General features: G+C 33.6%; 1 protein-coding gene and 1 long non-coding RNA gene across 9 annotated transcripts; one reads left to right on the top strand and one right to left on the bottom strand.

Moving 5' to 3' along the window:
* The first annotated feature begins 519 nt into the window (after positions 1 to 519).
* Positions 520 to 7,262, top strand: LOC17882933. 3 transcript variants are annotated; one of them, XM_023781170.1, is made up of 15 exons: positions 520 to 2,681; positions 2,768 to 3,119; positions 3,201 to 3,295; positions 3,390 to 3,482; positions 3,577 to 3,684; positions 3,776 to 3,992; positions 4,082 to 4,171; positions 4,261 to 4,335; positions 4,427 to 4,492; positions 4,581 to 4,643; positions 4,863 to 5,015; positions 5,123 to 5,376; positions 5,472 to 5,550; positions 6,176 to 6,572; positions 6,885 to 7,262. In XM_023781170.1, exons 6-15 carry the CDS (start codon positions 3,930 to 3,932, stop codon positions 7,157 to 7,159), a joined length of 1,515 nt encoding a protein of 504 aa, XP_023636938.1. In that variant the 5' UTR covers positions 520 to 2,681; positions 2,768 to 3,119; positions 3,201 to 3,295; positions 3,390 to 3,482; positions 3,577 to 3,684; positions 3,776 to 3,929; the 3' UTR covers positions 7,160 to 7,262. The 3 variants fall into 3 exon arrangements, with proteins under 3 accessions (XP_023636938.1, XP_023636937.1, XP_023636939.1); XM_023781169.1 differs by having other exon boundaries at positions 3,587 to 3,684; XM_023781171.1 differs by lacking the exon at positions 4,581 to 4,643 and having other exon boundaries at positions 3,587 to 3,684.
* A 7,216-nt stretch (positions 7,263 to 14,478) lies between these two features.
* On the bottom strand, positions 14,479 to 16,754 carry LOC17884267. 6 transcript variants are annotated; one of them, XR_002833343.1, is made up of 5 exons: positions 16,612 to 16,751; positions 16,410 to 16,450; positions 15,343 to 16,315; positions 15,174 to 15,239; positions 14,479 to 15,065 (listed from the first exon to the last, which is right to left on the bottom strand). It is a non-coding gene; the product is annotated as an uncharacterized LOC17884267 (long non-coding RNA). The 6 variants fall into 6 exon arrangements; XR_002833339.1 differs by having other exon boundaries at positions 15,343 to 16,450; XR_002833340.1 differs by having other exon boundaries at positions 16,410 to 16,750.
* Between the last annotated feature and the right edge of the window lie 1,328 nt (positions 16,755 to 18,082).

Genomic DNA, 18,082 nt, shown 5'->3' on the forward strand with positions numbered 1-18,082 from the left:
GTTAATTAACGTTATATTAAGGTTATTAGATGGAAAAAAAAATAAAACTAAGGGTGGCCACAAAATTGTACTTCAAAAATGTTATAATAGATTAAAAGGGGAGCACTATTATTTGTTGCCAAACAAACTTAAAAAATATTAAGTTTCATGAAATTGCAAACCAGTTGCCAAACACACTAAAAGACAGCAAAAATATAATAAAATAAAAAACAAAAAAACATTATCTATATTTATGGAGGGCAAAAAGCCGAAAAAACCGCCATCTAGTTTTTATTTGGACGTTTAATACCTCGTTTCTTTTGTTGGAATAAAAACATCTCATTTATTTTAGGGAGATTCTCAAAAACACCATGATTTCATGTTTTTGGGCCACAAATACCATCAGGCCCAAAAAATTCCAACCATACCATATTTCATTAAACAATATTGACCAAACTACCCCTCTGATTTTTATCACCCATCGACAAAAAATCTGAAAACCTAAAATCAACTCTTCTTCCTCTTGATCGCCGACGAACGTATCCTCTTCCTCGCCGTCGTCGGCGCCGTCGCCATTGTTGTCGCCGTTGCCGTTGCCGAAGCCGTCGTCACCGCCCGAAGCCTTCTTGAATCAGACGATTCAATCTTCTTCACCGCCTCACCGAGAATTCACCTACTCGCCGAGAATTCGCTTACTCGCCGAGACTTCGCTTCCTAGCCGAGACTTCGCCTCGTATTCCTGAATCTTCTTCTTCCTAAGTCTTCTTTTTATAGTTTGATTTTTGCTAATAGTTTTGTGGTATATTTGCAATTGATTTAAGTGTTGGATACAATCAAGTTTAATAGATTCGTGTTAAATCTAATTAAGTTTAGTGTTAGATCGAGTTTGTGATATAAGTTGACTGAACACATGGTAAACCTCTATTCTGAGTTTTGGTGCTTGTTCACTATATGTTGTTTGTTACATTATAGATCTAAGGCTATGGTTATGTTTTTGTGAATAGCATCATAGTAGAAATGCTAGAGTTTTGTGGTAAAAATGCTAAAGTTTTGTTTGTAAGAATGTCAGCCCGATAGATTTTTGAATGTGTCTCTATGAATGTCTCTATGAATGTGTCAATGATTTATTGGATTAGTTTTGATGAGAGTGTGAACTGATTTGTGTTTTAAAGCTTGTTCGTTTTTATGGATGGTAGCATGAGTGAAGAATCAAAACAAGTCATGTTGATTTATCTTTGAATTGTTTCAAATAGCTTTGAATTGTTTAAAGTAGAGTCGTGGCCAGTCTTTACGAAGTTGTTTCTATGTGTAAGATATGACAATGCTAGAGTTTGATTTGATAAGTAATGAGAATACTAGAGTTTTTGAGTTTGAGTTCGTTTTGAGTATGGTTTTGTGACAATTTCAGTTTAGCTTTGATGCTATAATTTATGGTCGTTTTCATGTACATTTTGTGCAGTAAAATAATGAGAATGCTAGAGTTTGATTTGTGATAGACAATGCTAGTGTTTGAATTGATAAGTAATGAGAATGCTAGAATTTTGGTGAATAGCAGCCTGAGAATACTAAAGTTTGATTTGTTATAGACAATGCTAGAGTTTGCTTTGTGCTAGTTTAGACTGAGAATTGACAGCTCATACTTACATAAATTTGTGATTGTTTGATCTGTGATGTTACAGTTTGTTTTGTGAATAATAGTATGAATTTGTTTTGAGTGTTTTCATGTAAATGTGTTTGATTTGAACTGCAATAGTCTCTTTAATTAAAATTTTCCTAGGCCAATCTGTAAGGTCTTCTATACTTTATGATGACTTTCCTAAAGAACATATCTGTCTTTTTTGTTGCAGGACATGGGAGATTCTTTCCCTACAGACATCAAGCTCCCTGAGCTTTGCTTCAAAATAGGAGATGAGCCGAGGTCAGATGTCAAGATCAACCAATTCCCAAGCTATGAATTGGTTAAAGAAGTGAAGAGCATATTATCACGCCAAGAGTTTCAAAGGATCAAAAGCACATTCTTGGGACCAGTCTTGAAGATAATTGGAAGAGGGTTAATAATGTCGGGAAAGATGGTGCACTATTTCCTGAGCAGAAGTTTGAAAGTTTCAAAGACTAATGAAATATGGGTACACTTTGGGGGGCAGCCAATGAGATTCTCTATTAGAGAATTTCATATGGTCATAGGCTTGAAATGCTCAGAATGGGAGCAGAATGAAGATGCAGAGAAGAAGACTTTTGATTGGGCTTCCACAAACCAGGCACACACGTGTGAAGACGTGGTCGAGATTATGAGAAAAACTAATCGAGAGGACTTGGATGAAAGATTTTGTCTTGCTATGCTGATTCTTATAGAAGGCATATTCTTCCAGCGATACAAAGGAAACAAGTTCCCTGCCAAGAAGCTCAAGAAAGCTCAAGACATAGAAGTCATAATGAATCATCCTTGGGGGAGAGATGCATACAAATTGTTGCTTTCTTCAATCAAGAAGAATGTGCCATCCAATCTATTAAAGAATAAATACGATCTCCATGGTTATCCTCTAGCATTGCATCTTTGGATTCTAGAATCAGTGCCTCTGCTACAATCTTCATTCAGCACACTCGGTTTCATAGAGAGTCCACAAGCGTTTTTGTGTGAGAAATACACAAGCACTGCCAGTCCATCAATTGCTCAAGTGGAGAACATTGAAGCATTGAAACATGTAAGTTAATATCTAAGCCTTCCTTCATAAATTTCAATGTGTAGATATTTGAGAATTGTTACTAACATAGATTTCAATTTTATTAGCATATTACCTTCAATACCTGGTGATGAAGAAGATTATGTAGCTTTAGAGGACACTAGCGATCAAGACTTGAGATTTTTAATGGAAGTTATTAACAAGGGCTACAAGCTGACAGTTGACGACTGCACTAAAGGCTGCTTGGATGTTGGTGCAGTGATGGAAGAAATAGCCATCATGTCGTATCAGTTACGAAACAAAGAGACCCTAAAACCGTCTTCATCTGGTGAGTCAATCATGGATAAGTTAGACAACTTATACAAGATTGTGCAAGAGGGATTCAGAACAACAAACACTCGCTTATCAAAGATAGAGGAACATCTAAACATTCCCAAGGCCGCAAATACATATGATCAGGTTAAAAAATCGAAATCTAATTCAACATTACAAAAACTTTATTAGATGAGATTATTAACAGATGTTCATTTGGTGTTGTAGCATGAACGCCAAAGATCCCTCCAGATAACACTACTCATGATGAGTATGACCCCATGCATGTAACATATCCAGTAATGACAGAGAATGATAATCAGGTGAAACCAATTTATTCATAATTGTTTTTACTTTATTTACCAGTGAAACCGTTTTTAATTTAGTACTAAACATTCATGAAAATTGTAATTGCAGTGTGACACAGAGAATAATAAGCAGTATGAGACAGAGAATGAGTATGATCCCATGCCTGCAACAAGTCCGTTGATGACAGAGAATGATAAGCAGGTGAAGACAACTGATCCTTAGTAATATTTACTATATTTGCTAGTGAAACTGTTCTTAATCTTGTACTAAACATTCATGAAACTTGTAATTGCAGTGTGACACAGAGAATGTTCAAGAGAAGAGAACAGAGAATGATACTGGGGAAGGCAACACACAAAATGAAGATGAGGATCAAAGCAACAACCAGAATGAAAATCAAGAGGTAAAAACATTCTCATCTAACATACAAATAATCATGAGTATTGTTATCAGACTGATGCAGAAGACAATTATTGCTTTGATTGTGTTAACAGTTTGATCCAGAAGATAGCTATTGCTTCCCATCTCCAACACAGTCGTTGTCACAAACAGTTCAACTTCTGGAAGAAGTTGAAGTTATGTACGAGAAGAAGTGGAGAAAGGGGATTGTGAGGACAATCTTTCAAGAATCTGTACAAGTGTATATGTATGACTCAGAGAAGGAGCATATATTTGATAAAAAAAAACATAAGGTTTTACAACAAAGAGAAGGTGAATTATGTATTGTCTTGTTGTTCATAATGAGTATACTTGTGTTTTGTATTGTTGTTCATAATAGTTTTGTTTTGACATTCACGCAGATTCCACATCAAGACTCAACATCTAAACCTCCTACTCCAGCAAATAAGAATCCTAATGAGGAAACACAACCTGAAAATTCAACTGCCGAGGTTTGATCTAAATTTCATAAAGGTTTCTTAAAATCATAACTGCTGAGATTTGATTTGAATGATAAAGTAAATTCACATTTGATCTACAGTTCTATACTCCAACTGAAGCAAATACTCAAACAAAAACAGAGGTGATAACAGAGAAGCTGGATCAATCAAATGAGGTAGATAAAAGATGCTCTTCTTAAACATTTCAGAAGATTTAAACATATGTACATTCACGACTTATAAAATAATATGTGCAATATTTTGAAGATGAATACAGATGAAGCAAATGAGAAAACAGAGGAGATCACTCAAAAGATGGATCAAGTTGATGAGGTAAGCATTGCTGTATTTTAAAAAAATTTTCAGGAATGTTTAGCATCCTATTAATGATTTTATACTAAAAAGTTTGTATAAAATGTAGGTAATAACCCGCATTGTTGAGGAGACAGTGGAGATTACTCAGAAGATGGATCAAGTTGATGAGGTAAGCTTTTCACTTGTATTTTTCCTTCAAGAATGTTTAGGATGCTCTTCATGATTTGTGTTTAAATTAGAGTCGTGGCCAGTCTTTAGGAAGTTGTTTCTCTGTGTAAGATATGACAATGCAAGAGTTTGATTTGATAAGTAATGAGAATACTAGAGTTTTTGAGTTTAAGTTTGTTTTGAGTATGATTTTATACTAAAAAGTTTGGATGAAATGTAGGTAATAACCCAAATTGTTGAGGAGACAGACGAGCTTACTAAGAATATGGATCCAGCTGATAAAGATGGTGAAGAAGAACAAGAAGGCAATCAAAATGAAGAAGATGGTTCTTTAGAACCATCTTTTGATCTTGGTTGTTTCAGTTCAGCTGAGGTATATTTATGAAACTTAGAGATTCTTTTTGATTGTAATCTTTTGATTGTAAGGTATATTTTGATTGTGATCCATAATACATAATGGTTTCAACATAATGTTTTCAGGAGAAAAAGAGGAAATGGGTTCAGAAACGCAAGGACAACAAGTTGAAAAAGAAACACAAAGTAGATGTAGAGAAGATGATTATAAGGCGGAGCCAGCGACTAACAACACCATCAATGCCGATAATATCGCCATACAGAGCAACACGTAATCCAGCAACAACAACACTAAATCCGAGTATGAACCCCTTTCTTTCTCCAACATTAAAAAACGACGAAGAAATGACTATTTGGAGGAATGCAAACATACAAACCGGGTTAGTATAATCACTTATTACATGTTTGCTAATCATTAACTAGTTCAAATGAAAATTCAGTTGATTAAGCATTGTATTTGCTTTGATCAATTCAGGAAGATCACTGACAGAGAACCACTAACGCCACATTGGTTAAGCATTGTGGAAAAACCAGAGGCGCATCTTCAAGAAACGGTATGTTAAGCGTTGTGATGAGTATAACCGATTAGAACAAATATATGATCAGTTTGATTGATTAGTGCTAGTTTGACTCGTGCTAATTATAGTTTGATTAATCAGTTTCTATAGTTTGACTCGTGCTAATTATAGACAATGCTAGAGTTTGAATTGATAAGTAGTAAGAATTCTAGAGTTTTGGTGCCTGAGAATACTAAAGTTTGATTTGTTATAGACAATGCTAGAGTTTGAATTGATAAGTAATGAAAATGCTAGAGTTTTTGTGAATAGCAGCCTGAGTTTAGTCAAATTTTGTATCTGTTAAGATTCTTTTGCTCAAATTATGTATCTGTTAAGATACTTTTGCTTATGTCTACTAAGAACTTTCTTGAAACTGTATTTGCTAATATGAGTTACAATAAATAGCATCCTGACATAACTAGATAATGAATAGCATTCTATGTTTGCTTTGTCCGGATAACAGTATGAATTTGTTTTGATTGTTTTCATGTAAACGTATTTGATTTGAACTGCAATAGTCTCTTTAATTAGTATAACGAAGTACCATATCTATTCAAAGAAGTGTATAACGATTATCATGTACTATATACTGACTAATATGGTTTGGATTTGACAAATGCAGCATATTGACGCAGCAATGTTGACAATTTGGTTCAAAAGGGAGCGAGACCCGGTGTACTTCCACAACAAGAGGCTGCCGAAGTCTATCTTTGTCAACACTGGTTTCCTTAGAGTCTTGATAGAGTGCTATCATAGTTTCAAGAAGGACAACCTGAAGACACATTATAAATTCCCAAAGAGACTGTTGGATACCATCAACGGAAAATCGCCTTCGATTTCCAGCCTACAGGCGGCATGGCATGAAGTGGATAATGCATATGGGATTGCATATTGCAAAGAAATCAACCAGCATATTGGCATCAAAGTGAGCTTCAGTGAAAGGAAAATAACGGTGTTTGATTGTAGAAGCGACAATTACAAAGCTGATATGATTAAGAGCCACGTCTTCCCATATGCAGGTATGAAAGTTCTAGACTAGAGTTTGATCTGTGATGTTATAGTTTGATCTGTGATGCTAGAGTTTGATCTGTCATGTAAGAGTTTGATCTGTGATCTAGTGAAATGACTAGTTTATTCTTGTTTGATTTGTGATGTTAGAGTTAGGCCTTGTTTGGTCTTGTTAAATGACTAGTTTGATCTCGTTTGATCTGTGATGTTAGAGTTAGGTCTTGTTTGGTCTTGTTAAATGACTAGTTTGATCTCGTTTGATCTATGATGTCTGAGTTTGATGTGTTTGTGCTAATCAATGAATGTTGCTGTTTTGTTTGCAGAAATGATTCCGTATTTGTTAGCTTGGGGCAAAGGGCCAAAGCCTGTTAATCTCAGCTCTTTTAAAGTCTCAACCCCGAAAAGATTTACTTGTCGCATCAAACATGATGGCAACTGTGCCATATTCTTATTGAAGATGATCGAATGTCATGCAATAGGAGTTGAAGACATGATGAACAAGCTTGACGAAGCGTTTAGTGAAGATACAAGAGCCAGGATTGCATATGATATCTACAAGGAGATTATTGTGAAGGATGTTGATATGTTTAGGGAATGAATATTTGGTCTTAGTATAAGATTAGTATGTGTATAGCAATTTACATTAAGATAACTGAATTGTTTGTTAAGTATCGTATGTTTTTAGTATTTTTTGTTGATAAATGGATGAATGGTCTTTATGAACAAAAATAATTAGAAAAATGTTTAAAGAAGTACCCTACTTTGAGGATTCAAACCCGCATATACTCAGTCATGGTCAAAGAGTGTGATACCAGTGAGCTAATCTCTTCATTCAATTATATCATAACAATACATGTAATATATACACAATTTAGTAATTTAGGAAACTAAAAACGTTATTCAGGAAGACTTATAATTCATTTAGGAAACCATGAATGAAATTTAGGAAATTTTTAATCATGATGATTGGTTAGGATTCACTGAAGATATGGGATTCAAAATTGAAATTTTAAATAATAAATCATTTATGAAATGATAACAAGGTTTTAGGAATGTAAGAAGGTTTTTATGTACAAGTGTAATCATAATTTACAAGTGTAATTAGAATTTAGGAAGGTTTAAATTTATTTAGGAGAAATGTAATGAACTTTAGGAAGGTTGAATCAACTAAGAATAAAATTTTATGAAAAATTGATTGAAGAGAAGGAATTCAATAAAGTTTTAATATATTTAGGAAGAATATAATGAAGTTTAGGAAGGATTTTGATGTTTTAGAAAGAATACAATGATGTTTTAAAACAAAAAATGATGTTTTAGGAAGACTAAAATTTAAAATCAATGATGTTTAGGAAGATTTGTATTCATTTAGGTAGCCCTTGATTAAAAGTTAAAAAATAATGTAAAAATAGACAACATAAGGATTTGAACACCCTACCCCCAACTCCTTATGACAGAGTCTGTAACCAATTAGCCAAGCGTCTCATTCATTTTTATAGTACAAAAATATATATATATATATATATACAAACATATTAACCTCTTCACCGGAAAAATAATTTTTATCACTTTTGGCGGATGCAAATATTCGAACCCAGACCCGCTACACATCGTGTAACGGTGCGTAACCATTAAGCCAAGTTTATCATTCATGTTAGGTACAACAATTAAACTAACTATGTGGTCTTAGTTTGAAATCAATACCTGTCATAAGTGAATTAAATTTGAAAGAACATTGAAGCAACCCAACAAAAAAAAAATCAAAAGAGGATGTAAAAACTAAAAAATTATAATTTCAGGACATATTAAATTTATTTAGGAAGAATCTTAGTTCATTTAGGATTGCCTTCATAAAAGGTCAGAATCAATGAAAACAATGAAATCCTAATCGAAATGACAACTTCTTGAGTATAAAACTGAGGCTAAAAACATAAAAAAGGGAGATACACAATCTTCTTGTTGTTTCAGCCACAAAAATCTGAAAAAACAACAAAAACACATCAATCTTCTACACTATGATAAGATTACTAGAACATGAAGCTTTAAAGAGAAATGAAAGTATACACAGTACCTTACCAAAAATAATCAGATTGCATTCCTGCATGTGCTTTTGTTGTGTCCTCCTTGTCCACATCTACTGCATTTGTGACTTTGTGATTTTGAGCCCGGAACGCCATACTCTCCCTTAGAACGAATTCGTTTTTTTGGCGGTCTACCACTACAAGGCTTACTCCCTGGAGGTGCACATAATAAGTTGGTAATCAGTTCAGGAAAAGTCTAATCATTTACATCTCCATTTGGGTGTACGCTCTCGGAATAAGCTTTGAACCAAGTATCATTCAAATGACTATCATCAACAAACTCATTCTCATCCTGACCAGACCGCTTTGCTGCAGCAATCGCATGGATGCACGGTATTTTGTCAATGTCAAAGACACAACAACTACACTGTCGTTTCCTTAAGTCAACTATAAACTTGTTCACATTATCTTTAACTTCAAATTCGTCTACATCCACTTGGAAAACGTCAAGCTTCATCGCAGGTGAGAACCTAGAAACCAACGTCTGCACTACTTTAGGAGTGACTCTCTTATTGTGCTTAGCAGCAAGTGCACGTCTCTGGAGAAACCATTCAGTCAGCGTTAACCTTATAGTCTCTAGAAGCGAAAGAACTGGCAGCTCCCGTGGTTCACTCAACAACGAATTGAAAGATTCAGCAATGTTAGTAGTCATTATATTGTAGCGATTTGAAGGAGCATAAGATCGAGCCCATTTTGTGAAATCTGCTTCTTCCAAATATTTAGCCAAATGCGGATTAGCAACTTGTATGTCTTTGAAATGTTTAGCAAATTCTACCTAGGTATACGCATTGGCTGTAGATTCAACAAGTGGCAGATAGGATTGTCCTCTAAACTTCACTTTGATGTTGTTTCCAAGATGAAATCTACATATACCGTGGTGAGCAGCCGGATATAATTCTAAAAGTGCATTCGCAATTGATGGAGCGCGATCAGAGACAAACACGAAATCAGCTGAATCATGAATAATAGTTTGAAGACACCTGAAAAACCAACTCCAAGATTTGTCATTTTCAGAATCGACAATAGCAAAAGCTAACGGATATAGATGACAATCCCCATCTTGAGCTGTAGCTACAAGCAAAGTTCCCTTGAATTTTGCCTTCAGGAAGGTGCCATCAACAGCAATCACTCTACGCATCAAAGCAAAACCTCTGAGTGACTGGCCATACGCTACAAACACGTACCTGAATTTATTACTCAAAGGATCAACGCCAAGATACAAAACTGATCCGGGGTTTTTTTCCTTGGTCATAAACAACCACTTTCCAATGTTGTGATAACTATCTTCAGGAGTACCTCTAACCAAAAGTTCAGCTGCCTCTTTTACTCTCCAAGCCTTTTTGTAGTTTATGTGAACACTGTATGACATTCTAACCCTTTCTAAAATCTGTTTTGGCTTCAGTCCAGCCTTCTTCTCACCATAGTGACTGCAAAGGAAAGAACCCAACAAATTTGCAGTAGTTTGACGGTGATTTGCATGCCTACATGTTGTATCACAGTTATGCTCATGAATATAGTGCTTTACCACAAAAAAAATCAGAGGATTTCAGCTTCGCTGCACGAAGTCTCCAACTGCAAGTGACATCTAAACACCCCAAAATCAATCTAGTTCTATCTGACCATAATGTCCTATATTCAAAATTCCACTCAATCGCCCACTTTCTCATCCTCATCACTAAAGCCTCTTTGTTAACGAAATGCTTTCCCACAAATATATGATCAGTCACTTGAGTGTGATGAGTATAGCCTATTGGAATACAATCAGGAAATCTTTGTTCAGCAGTTGACAAAGTATCACTTCGTAATACTGAAGTTGAGATGCCAGTATCACTAGACTTCTGATTAGCCTACAAAATAAGCACATATTGGCAAACATTTAAAGTTCTAAGAATGTTGCCGTGAAACTGTTTTGGTTCTACATTGTAAACAAAATCAGTAACCTATACTAGCAAGCAGACCAACAAGACAAAAAAAAAAAAGCAACAAATACAGACCAGTATTTGATAGAAACACATATCATTCTCCATAAATAAAACTGGGAATGACTTCCTAACTAACATGATACTACCTAAAACATACAAATTCCGTCTTATTTAATTCATTCTAAGACATACAAAAACGAACTATATCCTAGAATAAAACACTTTAAACAGTAATGAAGCTCAAGAATCATGTTTTGACTAAGAGATAACCTACCTTTAGTTGTGAAAAACCGGAGGAAGAAGATGCAACACCTTTCAAAAGTAGCAAACTGTCTTTACATTGGTTGGTCTCTGAATAATTATTCTGAATGTTGCTTTCAACATTCTCAATAGGCTGACACACCTACAAACATAAAAGAAAGTCAAGGAAGACACATATGATTCGACATTGAACCTTTGAAATACCAGTATCACTAGATTTCTGATTAGCCTACAAAATAAGCACATATTGGCAAACATTTAAAGTTCTAAGAATGTTGTCGTGAAACTGTTTTGGTTCTACATTGTAAACAAAATTAGTAACCTATATTAGCAAGCATAGGTTACTCTTGAACAAAATTGGGAATAGCAAGATTGCGAGAATGATATTTGATAGAAACACATATTATTCTCCATAAATAAAACTGGGAATGACTTCCTAACTAACATGATACTACCTAAAACATACAAATTCCGTCTTATTTAATTCATTCTAAGACATACAAAAACGAACTATATCCTAGAATAAAACACTTTAAACACTAATGAAGCTCATGAATTTTTGACTAAGAGATAACCTACCTTTATTTGTGAAAAACCGGAGGAAGAAGATGCAACACCTTTCGAAAGTAGCAAACTGTCTTTACATTGGTTGCTCTCTGAAAAAATATTCTGAATGTTGCTCTCAACATTCTCAATAGGCTGACACACCTACAAACATAAAAGAAAGTCAAGGAAGACACATATGTACAAATGGTGATTTTACTTTGCATTTAAGAAAGATTGATAGAATTTACTTACCGTAACACACAAACGGTTAAATTCAAAGTCTTCTTAAACCTTCCTGATAAAAGTTTGAACTTGACGATCATTTCGCAAATACAAAGGTGGAGGATTTTTCATTTTCAAACTTGGAGAGAGTGTATAGCTAAGTTTTAGCTCTGTCATCACGCAATCTAGTCCGAAATCTTCTATTACCATCTCAGCCAAAGTTTTAAACGTCACATTCTCATCGACTTCACTAAGGGAACCTCCCTTTTGCGAATCCAAAACAAAATGCCATCCCCCATTCACCTTTTTTGCCACTCACCACAAACTGAATACAATTTTAACATATCCACGAGTTTGACCAAAAGCACCACCTAGGTTTCACAAAATCCAGCTTGATCAATTAGTTCTGAAATCCACAAACACAAACAACGATTGATTCAAATCTTGAAAACCATCTAATCGATTCCCAAATCCAACCTAATCAAATCCAAAAGCAAAAACAATCTCTACAAACTAATCACCTAACTTGCTTACTTGGAATCAAATTACCTAACTTCGTGGTCACATAAACGAATCGAAGCTCAAATCCAAACAAAAGATTCTTCAAATAAACACCTAAATCAGCAGATAAACACACTAATTACACGATTCAGCACCTAATCGAATCTAGAACAACACATAATCAAATCCAAAGCAACACCTAATCAAATCGAGAATCGAAGCTGAATTGATGACACCACCTAATCGAAGCTTAATATTACAAAACTAGTGAAGACAACGACGAACAGAGGAACCTTACAGCGACGATGGAAGCCTGAAGAAGATCGTGAAACACAAACTTGCCGGCGGACACTAATAGGAAACTCACCGGCGTTCAACAGCGATCTCGTCGCCGATGGTGTGACACAAAGGCAAAATGTTTGAGTTTTGTGGGATATAAAGAAGGGTGTTTTTAGTCTTTTTACTTTAAAACTAATGGTATTTGTGTCAAATTATGGAGTGTGTGGTATAAGTGTAAGAAGAACTTAAATGATGCTAGATTAGGGAATTTCTCTTTATTTTAAACATATGATTATTTATTATAGTAGTTTTATTAAATATAAATTATTATTTTTGAAATATCATAAAATATATAATTCAATATTTAATTTGAATTATATATTTTATGATATTTCAAAAATAATAATTTATATTTAATAAAACTAATATAATAAATAATCATATGTTTAGGAGAAAGAAAAATGATATATTAGGAAAATAAAAAGAAAATAAATATCTCTATATTAGTAAAAGAGAAGTACAAAATAGAATGCGGGTCGGGTCAAGAGTAAAAAATTAACCCGATTTTAACAACTGGATACTTCAAAATTGGATATTAAAATAGGTTTGGATACATACATCGGATACTTTCCATATTTAATTTTAGGATTATATTATTTCCATAACTAATTTTACGATTTCCTAATATTTATCTAACTAATTTAATATAATATATTAAAAACAATTATTATTCTTCTTCTTTTATTTGATCTTTTTTAAAAAAATTCTGATATTATACTAAATAATAAAAATGTTTCAAATTTTTTTTTTTTTTTTGCATATGCTGCAATTTAAAATTTTTAAAACGAACATATAATACTCAATTACACTCGGTTAAATATTTTGGACAATGATTTAAAATCATTATAAGTATGACCAATATTAAAACCATTGTTACATAAGCATATTTAAAATATTTGTTTTGAGACATAGATGTAAATTTGGAGACATGATTTTTATTGATAAAATATTATATATCAAACTACGTAAATTTTAGATAGTCCACGGGTAGTTTGTTAAAATCACAATTATAATGGTAAAGTGAGTTATGAATAATGTTTATTACGATATGAATTCTGGTACGGGTTGGTTCTTCAAAAAATATATTATAAGTGTGTAATTTTTACGTCTATTCCTACTTCTATTACAAAAATGGTCAAATTGAACAGTTTATCGATAAATATTCTTTCGTGCTGTTAAATTTTCACCTTTTTTTTTAATTGTATCAAAACTCAATATATTATTATTTACTCGCTTTTTCTTTTATTATTTTATTTAAACTTATATACAAATATATGATTCACTGTAATCGACTGCACTATAATAAAATTAAAATGTAATATAATTTAATCCGTTAAATTTTTTTTTTTGGTAAAAGTTAAACAAATTATTTTAAAAAGTCCGTTAAACATTATATATAAGTAATTGTTTCCCCCGCGCTGTAGCGCGGGTCCAAACCTAGTATACTATTAAAAGGGGAGCACTATTATTTGTTGCCAAACAAACTTAAAAAAAGATTAAGTTTCATGAAATTGCAAACCAGTTGCCAAACACACTAAAAGACACCAAAAATATAATAAAATAAACAGAGGAAGTCGTGGGTCTTCAACTGATCTAACAGAAAATGTTCATTTCATCCCTTTAGGTCCCATTGCTAGCAAGGTCTGGGTAGAGGTTTCCAAGGTTAACACTGCACGAGTGTGGAGACAAAATTCTGAAGTTGAATTCATAGCTGATGCAGTAGGAACCACAGTGGCTTGGCCTAATGACAAGATTATATTTATTTATCTGACACAAGAGTACGTAGTGAAACATTTGAGGTTGATATAGTACTTTGAATTTCTGATCTTAGTGTTTGTTATGTAGAACTTGTGTTTATGTTTTGGTGATAATGAAGTATTTTTATATGAGCAATCGATTAAATATAAATATAAAATTAAAAAATATATATATATATATATATATATATATATATAATATATATAACACGTTCAGATAATTACATTTTTATAAATGCTACAGATATATTTTAAATAAAAAATTGAAAACGTTGTTAAAAAGTTCAGTAATGACAAAAGAAACACGCTATTATAAACTATTTAATGCAGACAAATAAGCACTATTATATACAATAGCGTAGGGAAAAACCGCTATCTAAAGTGTCTGAGCTATGATGAAGGGCGCATAAATAGTGCTTGTAAAAACGCTATACTATCGTTAGATAGCGTTATTCAGATGCTAAGAAAAGCCAATATTCTTGTAGTGATAACAAGTTGGAATATAAAAAAGTTGGTAATTATATGTAGATGAACTAACACCTTCAGCTTCTGCCTCTTAGTTTCGACGATGCGACTTGCCTCTTGAGGAGTCTCCTTGTTATTGTTTGGTCGTTTCATTGCAGCAGAGATTATTTGGTGTCTAAGCCTTTTTTCTTCGTTTATGAGGTTTTGGACAAGTCTTCGGAACAGGTTTGATGTCTTCTTCGTCTTCCTCAACCCGTATGAAGTATCCCATATTTCTTTGGTATTCTACTAGTGTGAGCTCCACCCCATCACTTCCTTGATCATCATGTGCTTCTTCTGGTGGCTGTTGATGGATCTTTGGTATGATTCCTTTTGCCGGGAGTCCACATACTATGCCTTTCCTTGCTTCCATTCTGAATCAAAACGTAAAGCAACACTGAATTTGGTTTTAGTGGATGTTTCGAGAGAGAGCATAGTAGATTATAAAGTTGAACTAAAAATCAGGAATTCATGTCAATTACCTCTGGGAGATTAGCGAGAAATATTCAACTTTCAGAGGCCAAGGGAATTTGTAAATATTTTGAATCCTGAATTAAACAAAAAGTAAATATATTAGAGAGTAAATTTATTGCGTATAGTATGTAATCCCAAAAATAGAGAGTAAGAGTCGGGGAAGACCGAAATTTGTACCTTTAGTAAATCATCAACAAAACGGTTTTGGGTTCTCTAACAATTCGGGTCGTTCCTGTTCTAACCGTGAACAAATAAGACAAAAACGGTTCGAAAATAAAGTTAATCGATTCTATCTCTTTTGGGTCGCTCCTTCTGATTGTTTGCTTCAAATCAAGCATGAAAGAAACGATAGAGAAGATTTATCTTCTGTTAACAATGAAGATTTATCCTTCCCCTACTACAACATCATCCACTGAACACCAATCTAGCACTTACAAACTAGTTTGCTTGCTCTACTTGCTTGGGAGAAGGAACATCTTCATTCTGCTTCCCATTAGTTAAGCCACGAACTTGAATTTGTAGATCCTCAATCTTGTTGATCAATTCTGCCTTTTTAGCTTCAAGCTTCTGCACATGTTCATCTCTACACTGCATGAAAGCTAACTTTGTCGCAGTCACACCTCTACCCATCCCTCTACTTCTTCGAGGCATACATTGTGGCAATCAATGCACGGACATAACATCTCAGTAGGATTACCCAATCTCACTGACGATGCTTTAACAAAATTAGATACCCCTCTCTGATACTCTATACTAGCCCCGTGATGTAATATCTTTCAGTCTAATAATTTATAAAAAAAATGTAATTATCAAACCAATGAAGATAACAAACAAATCCATACCTTGGATGCTAGACCCAAGACTTGTCCATGTTTATACAACACCAAATCTCCACGACCAAGTATATATACATATAAAGTAAGAATATGCAAGTAGATCAGTGAGAGACATAATGTAAAAACGGACACTCAAAACACTATACCATTCAACACATAGAGTAGGAGAAGAAATTAGTGAATGACTCACCGAATAAATTTGTGTTTTCCTTTGTTGACTGCAAACCCAAAGCTCTTTGCAAAAAAATTGGAAGCATCGACAGTTTCAACCCAAAAAACAAACTTCTAACTCGATTGCAAATTTGAAACAGTGGCTAACATAGATTCAAAAGGAAATCGATTGCAAATTGATAGAAACATTGGCTCAAAAACACATATTCAAATGGAAATCGACTTAAGTTTACATACCTCTGCAACTATTAAAGTGATGAGAGTGAGCGACGATTCAACTGCGGAATTGAGATTCAACACGAATTAAGGTTTTTGGCTGATAAAGGAAAGTGATTCGAGATAGAAACTAAGGTTTCAAGTGGGTAATTAGGATTTTGAGCTCAAAAGGATTCAAAGACTTCGTGAGAATTGTATTGAGCTCAAAAGAGAAAAAGATGACCTTTGATTTTCCCCCTTTGTTATTTTTAGGTTTTCTTCAAAAGCGGGGACAAAATATAATGGAATCCCGAGACACCATACCATAGCATTTCTAATGTTAATGATATCTAAACACAGACGCGAAAACGAAAAAACACCCGTGTATGCAACCATAGCATTTCATTTTGATAAACGCTATATATTTTTAGTGGTTTAGTTAAAGATAGCATATCTTACCAAAACACTATCTTTTTGTGATATCAATACTCAGTTCTCTTGTAGTGATATTTAGAAGTCCGGTTCATGAAGTTTTAATGTTCTTTCATTTTTTTATTTAATTTGATAGTTCACAAGTTTAATAGAAATTTAGCTGATCATTAATCCAATTTACACTCAATCCGGATCAGCTATCATGTCGATCTGAAATTTATGATGAATCGATTATTATTTCAAATATTCACAAACTTGATAAAATTAATTAATTCATTATCATTTTTGAAACAACCCATCCCGTTTTTCTACTTTTTAATTCATCAATATTAACCCCATAAATTAATATTAACCGATAAATTAAACCAAACATGCAATCGGACAGCATAACCCAATTAAACCAACTGCAATATATCCAATTAGAATACTAAACAAGAAATCAACCAACTAATCTCCATAAACCAAATAAAACTAGCATTCCTAAACATGCTTCTAAATTCTAATTCGTGGTTCCATAAATAAAATAACAAAACATTAAAACCCAAACAGCGACTCTAGACCATCGCCCTCTTCCTCGCCTTGATTCAAACATCACTTATCTTTTCGGTCAAGGGTCGTGAGAGAACTCTACAATTAAGCGTGCTTATGCTGTAGTAGTCAAAGGATGGGTGACCTTCTGGGAAGTGGTTGTCAGAACTGTGTGAGTGAGGTCAAAACACATGGAAAGATCATATGGTGATTTGTGGGGTCGGTAAACAAGTATTTAAGCCATCCAGACGTAACAAACCCGCCGTCGGATATTAATAAGCTCATGTACCTAGTGAGAGAACGTGAGGTCCATTAAGAGAGGTGGGCCCATGGGCGTTACAATTTTATCTTATAATTGCTACAACAAATAAATATACGTACCAATAAAACTCCACCAGTGCGACTCGAAATCTTTTACCTATTTCTCTTTCTAAAGATACAATCACGAATGAGTAAGTTATTTTTAAAACCACGATTATGAAATGGAAAAACATGACAGATATCGGACAGCACGTGATGGATTTTCTATTATGAAATAAACAAACTATATTTCTCTTACTTTTTTATATGTAGTTGTCTTTACTAATAAGAAAAACAAATCCACTAATTTTTTTAATTTAAACCAAATTAAAAGAAAAAAGAATACTAAACTGATCCTACTTTGAATTATGAATGTTAATAATATTTCTAAAAATTATGTTTAGAAACATGATCCTACACATAAATAGTATATTATAAATTTGATAACAAACTTA

This window comes from Capsella rubella, unplaced genomic scaffold, assembly GCF_000375325.1.
Source record: "Capsella rubella cultivar Monte Gargano unplaced genomic scaffold, Caprub1_0 scaffold_6, whole genome shotgun sequence".
In the NCBI taxonomy this organism is placed as follows: domain Eukaryota; kingdom Viridiplantae; phylum Streptophyta; class Magnoliopsida; order Brassicales; family Brassicaceae; genus Capsella; species Capsella rubella.

Excerpts from the sequence above, each read along its gene's own strand:
- LOC17882933 (XM_023781170.1), top strand. The coding sequence starts at position 3,930 with ATGACTCAGAGAAGGAGCATATATTTGATAAAAAAAAACATAAGGTTT. Across the intron at positions 4,172-4,260 it reads CTGAAAATTCAACTGCCGAG|TTCTATACTCCAACTGAAGC; the intron begins GTTTGATCTAAA and ends TTTGATCTACAG. Across the intron at positions 5,016-5,122 it reads GTTGTTTCAGTTCAGCTGAG|GAGAAAAAGAGGAAATGGGT; the intron begins GTATATTTATGA and ends TAATGTTTTCAG.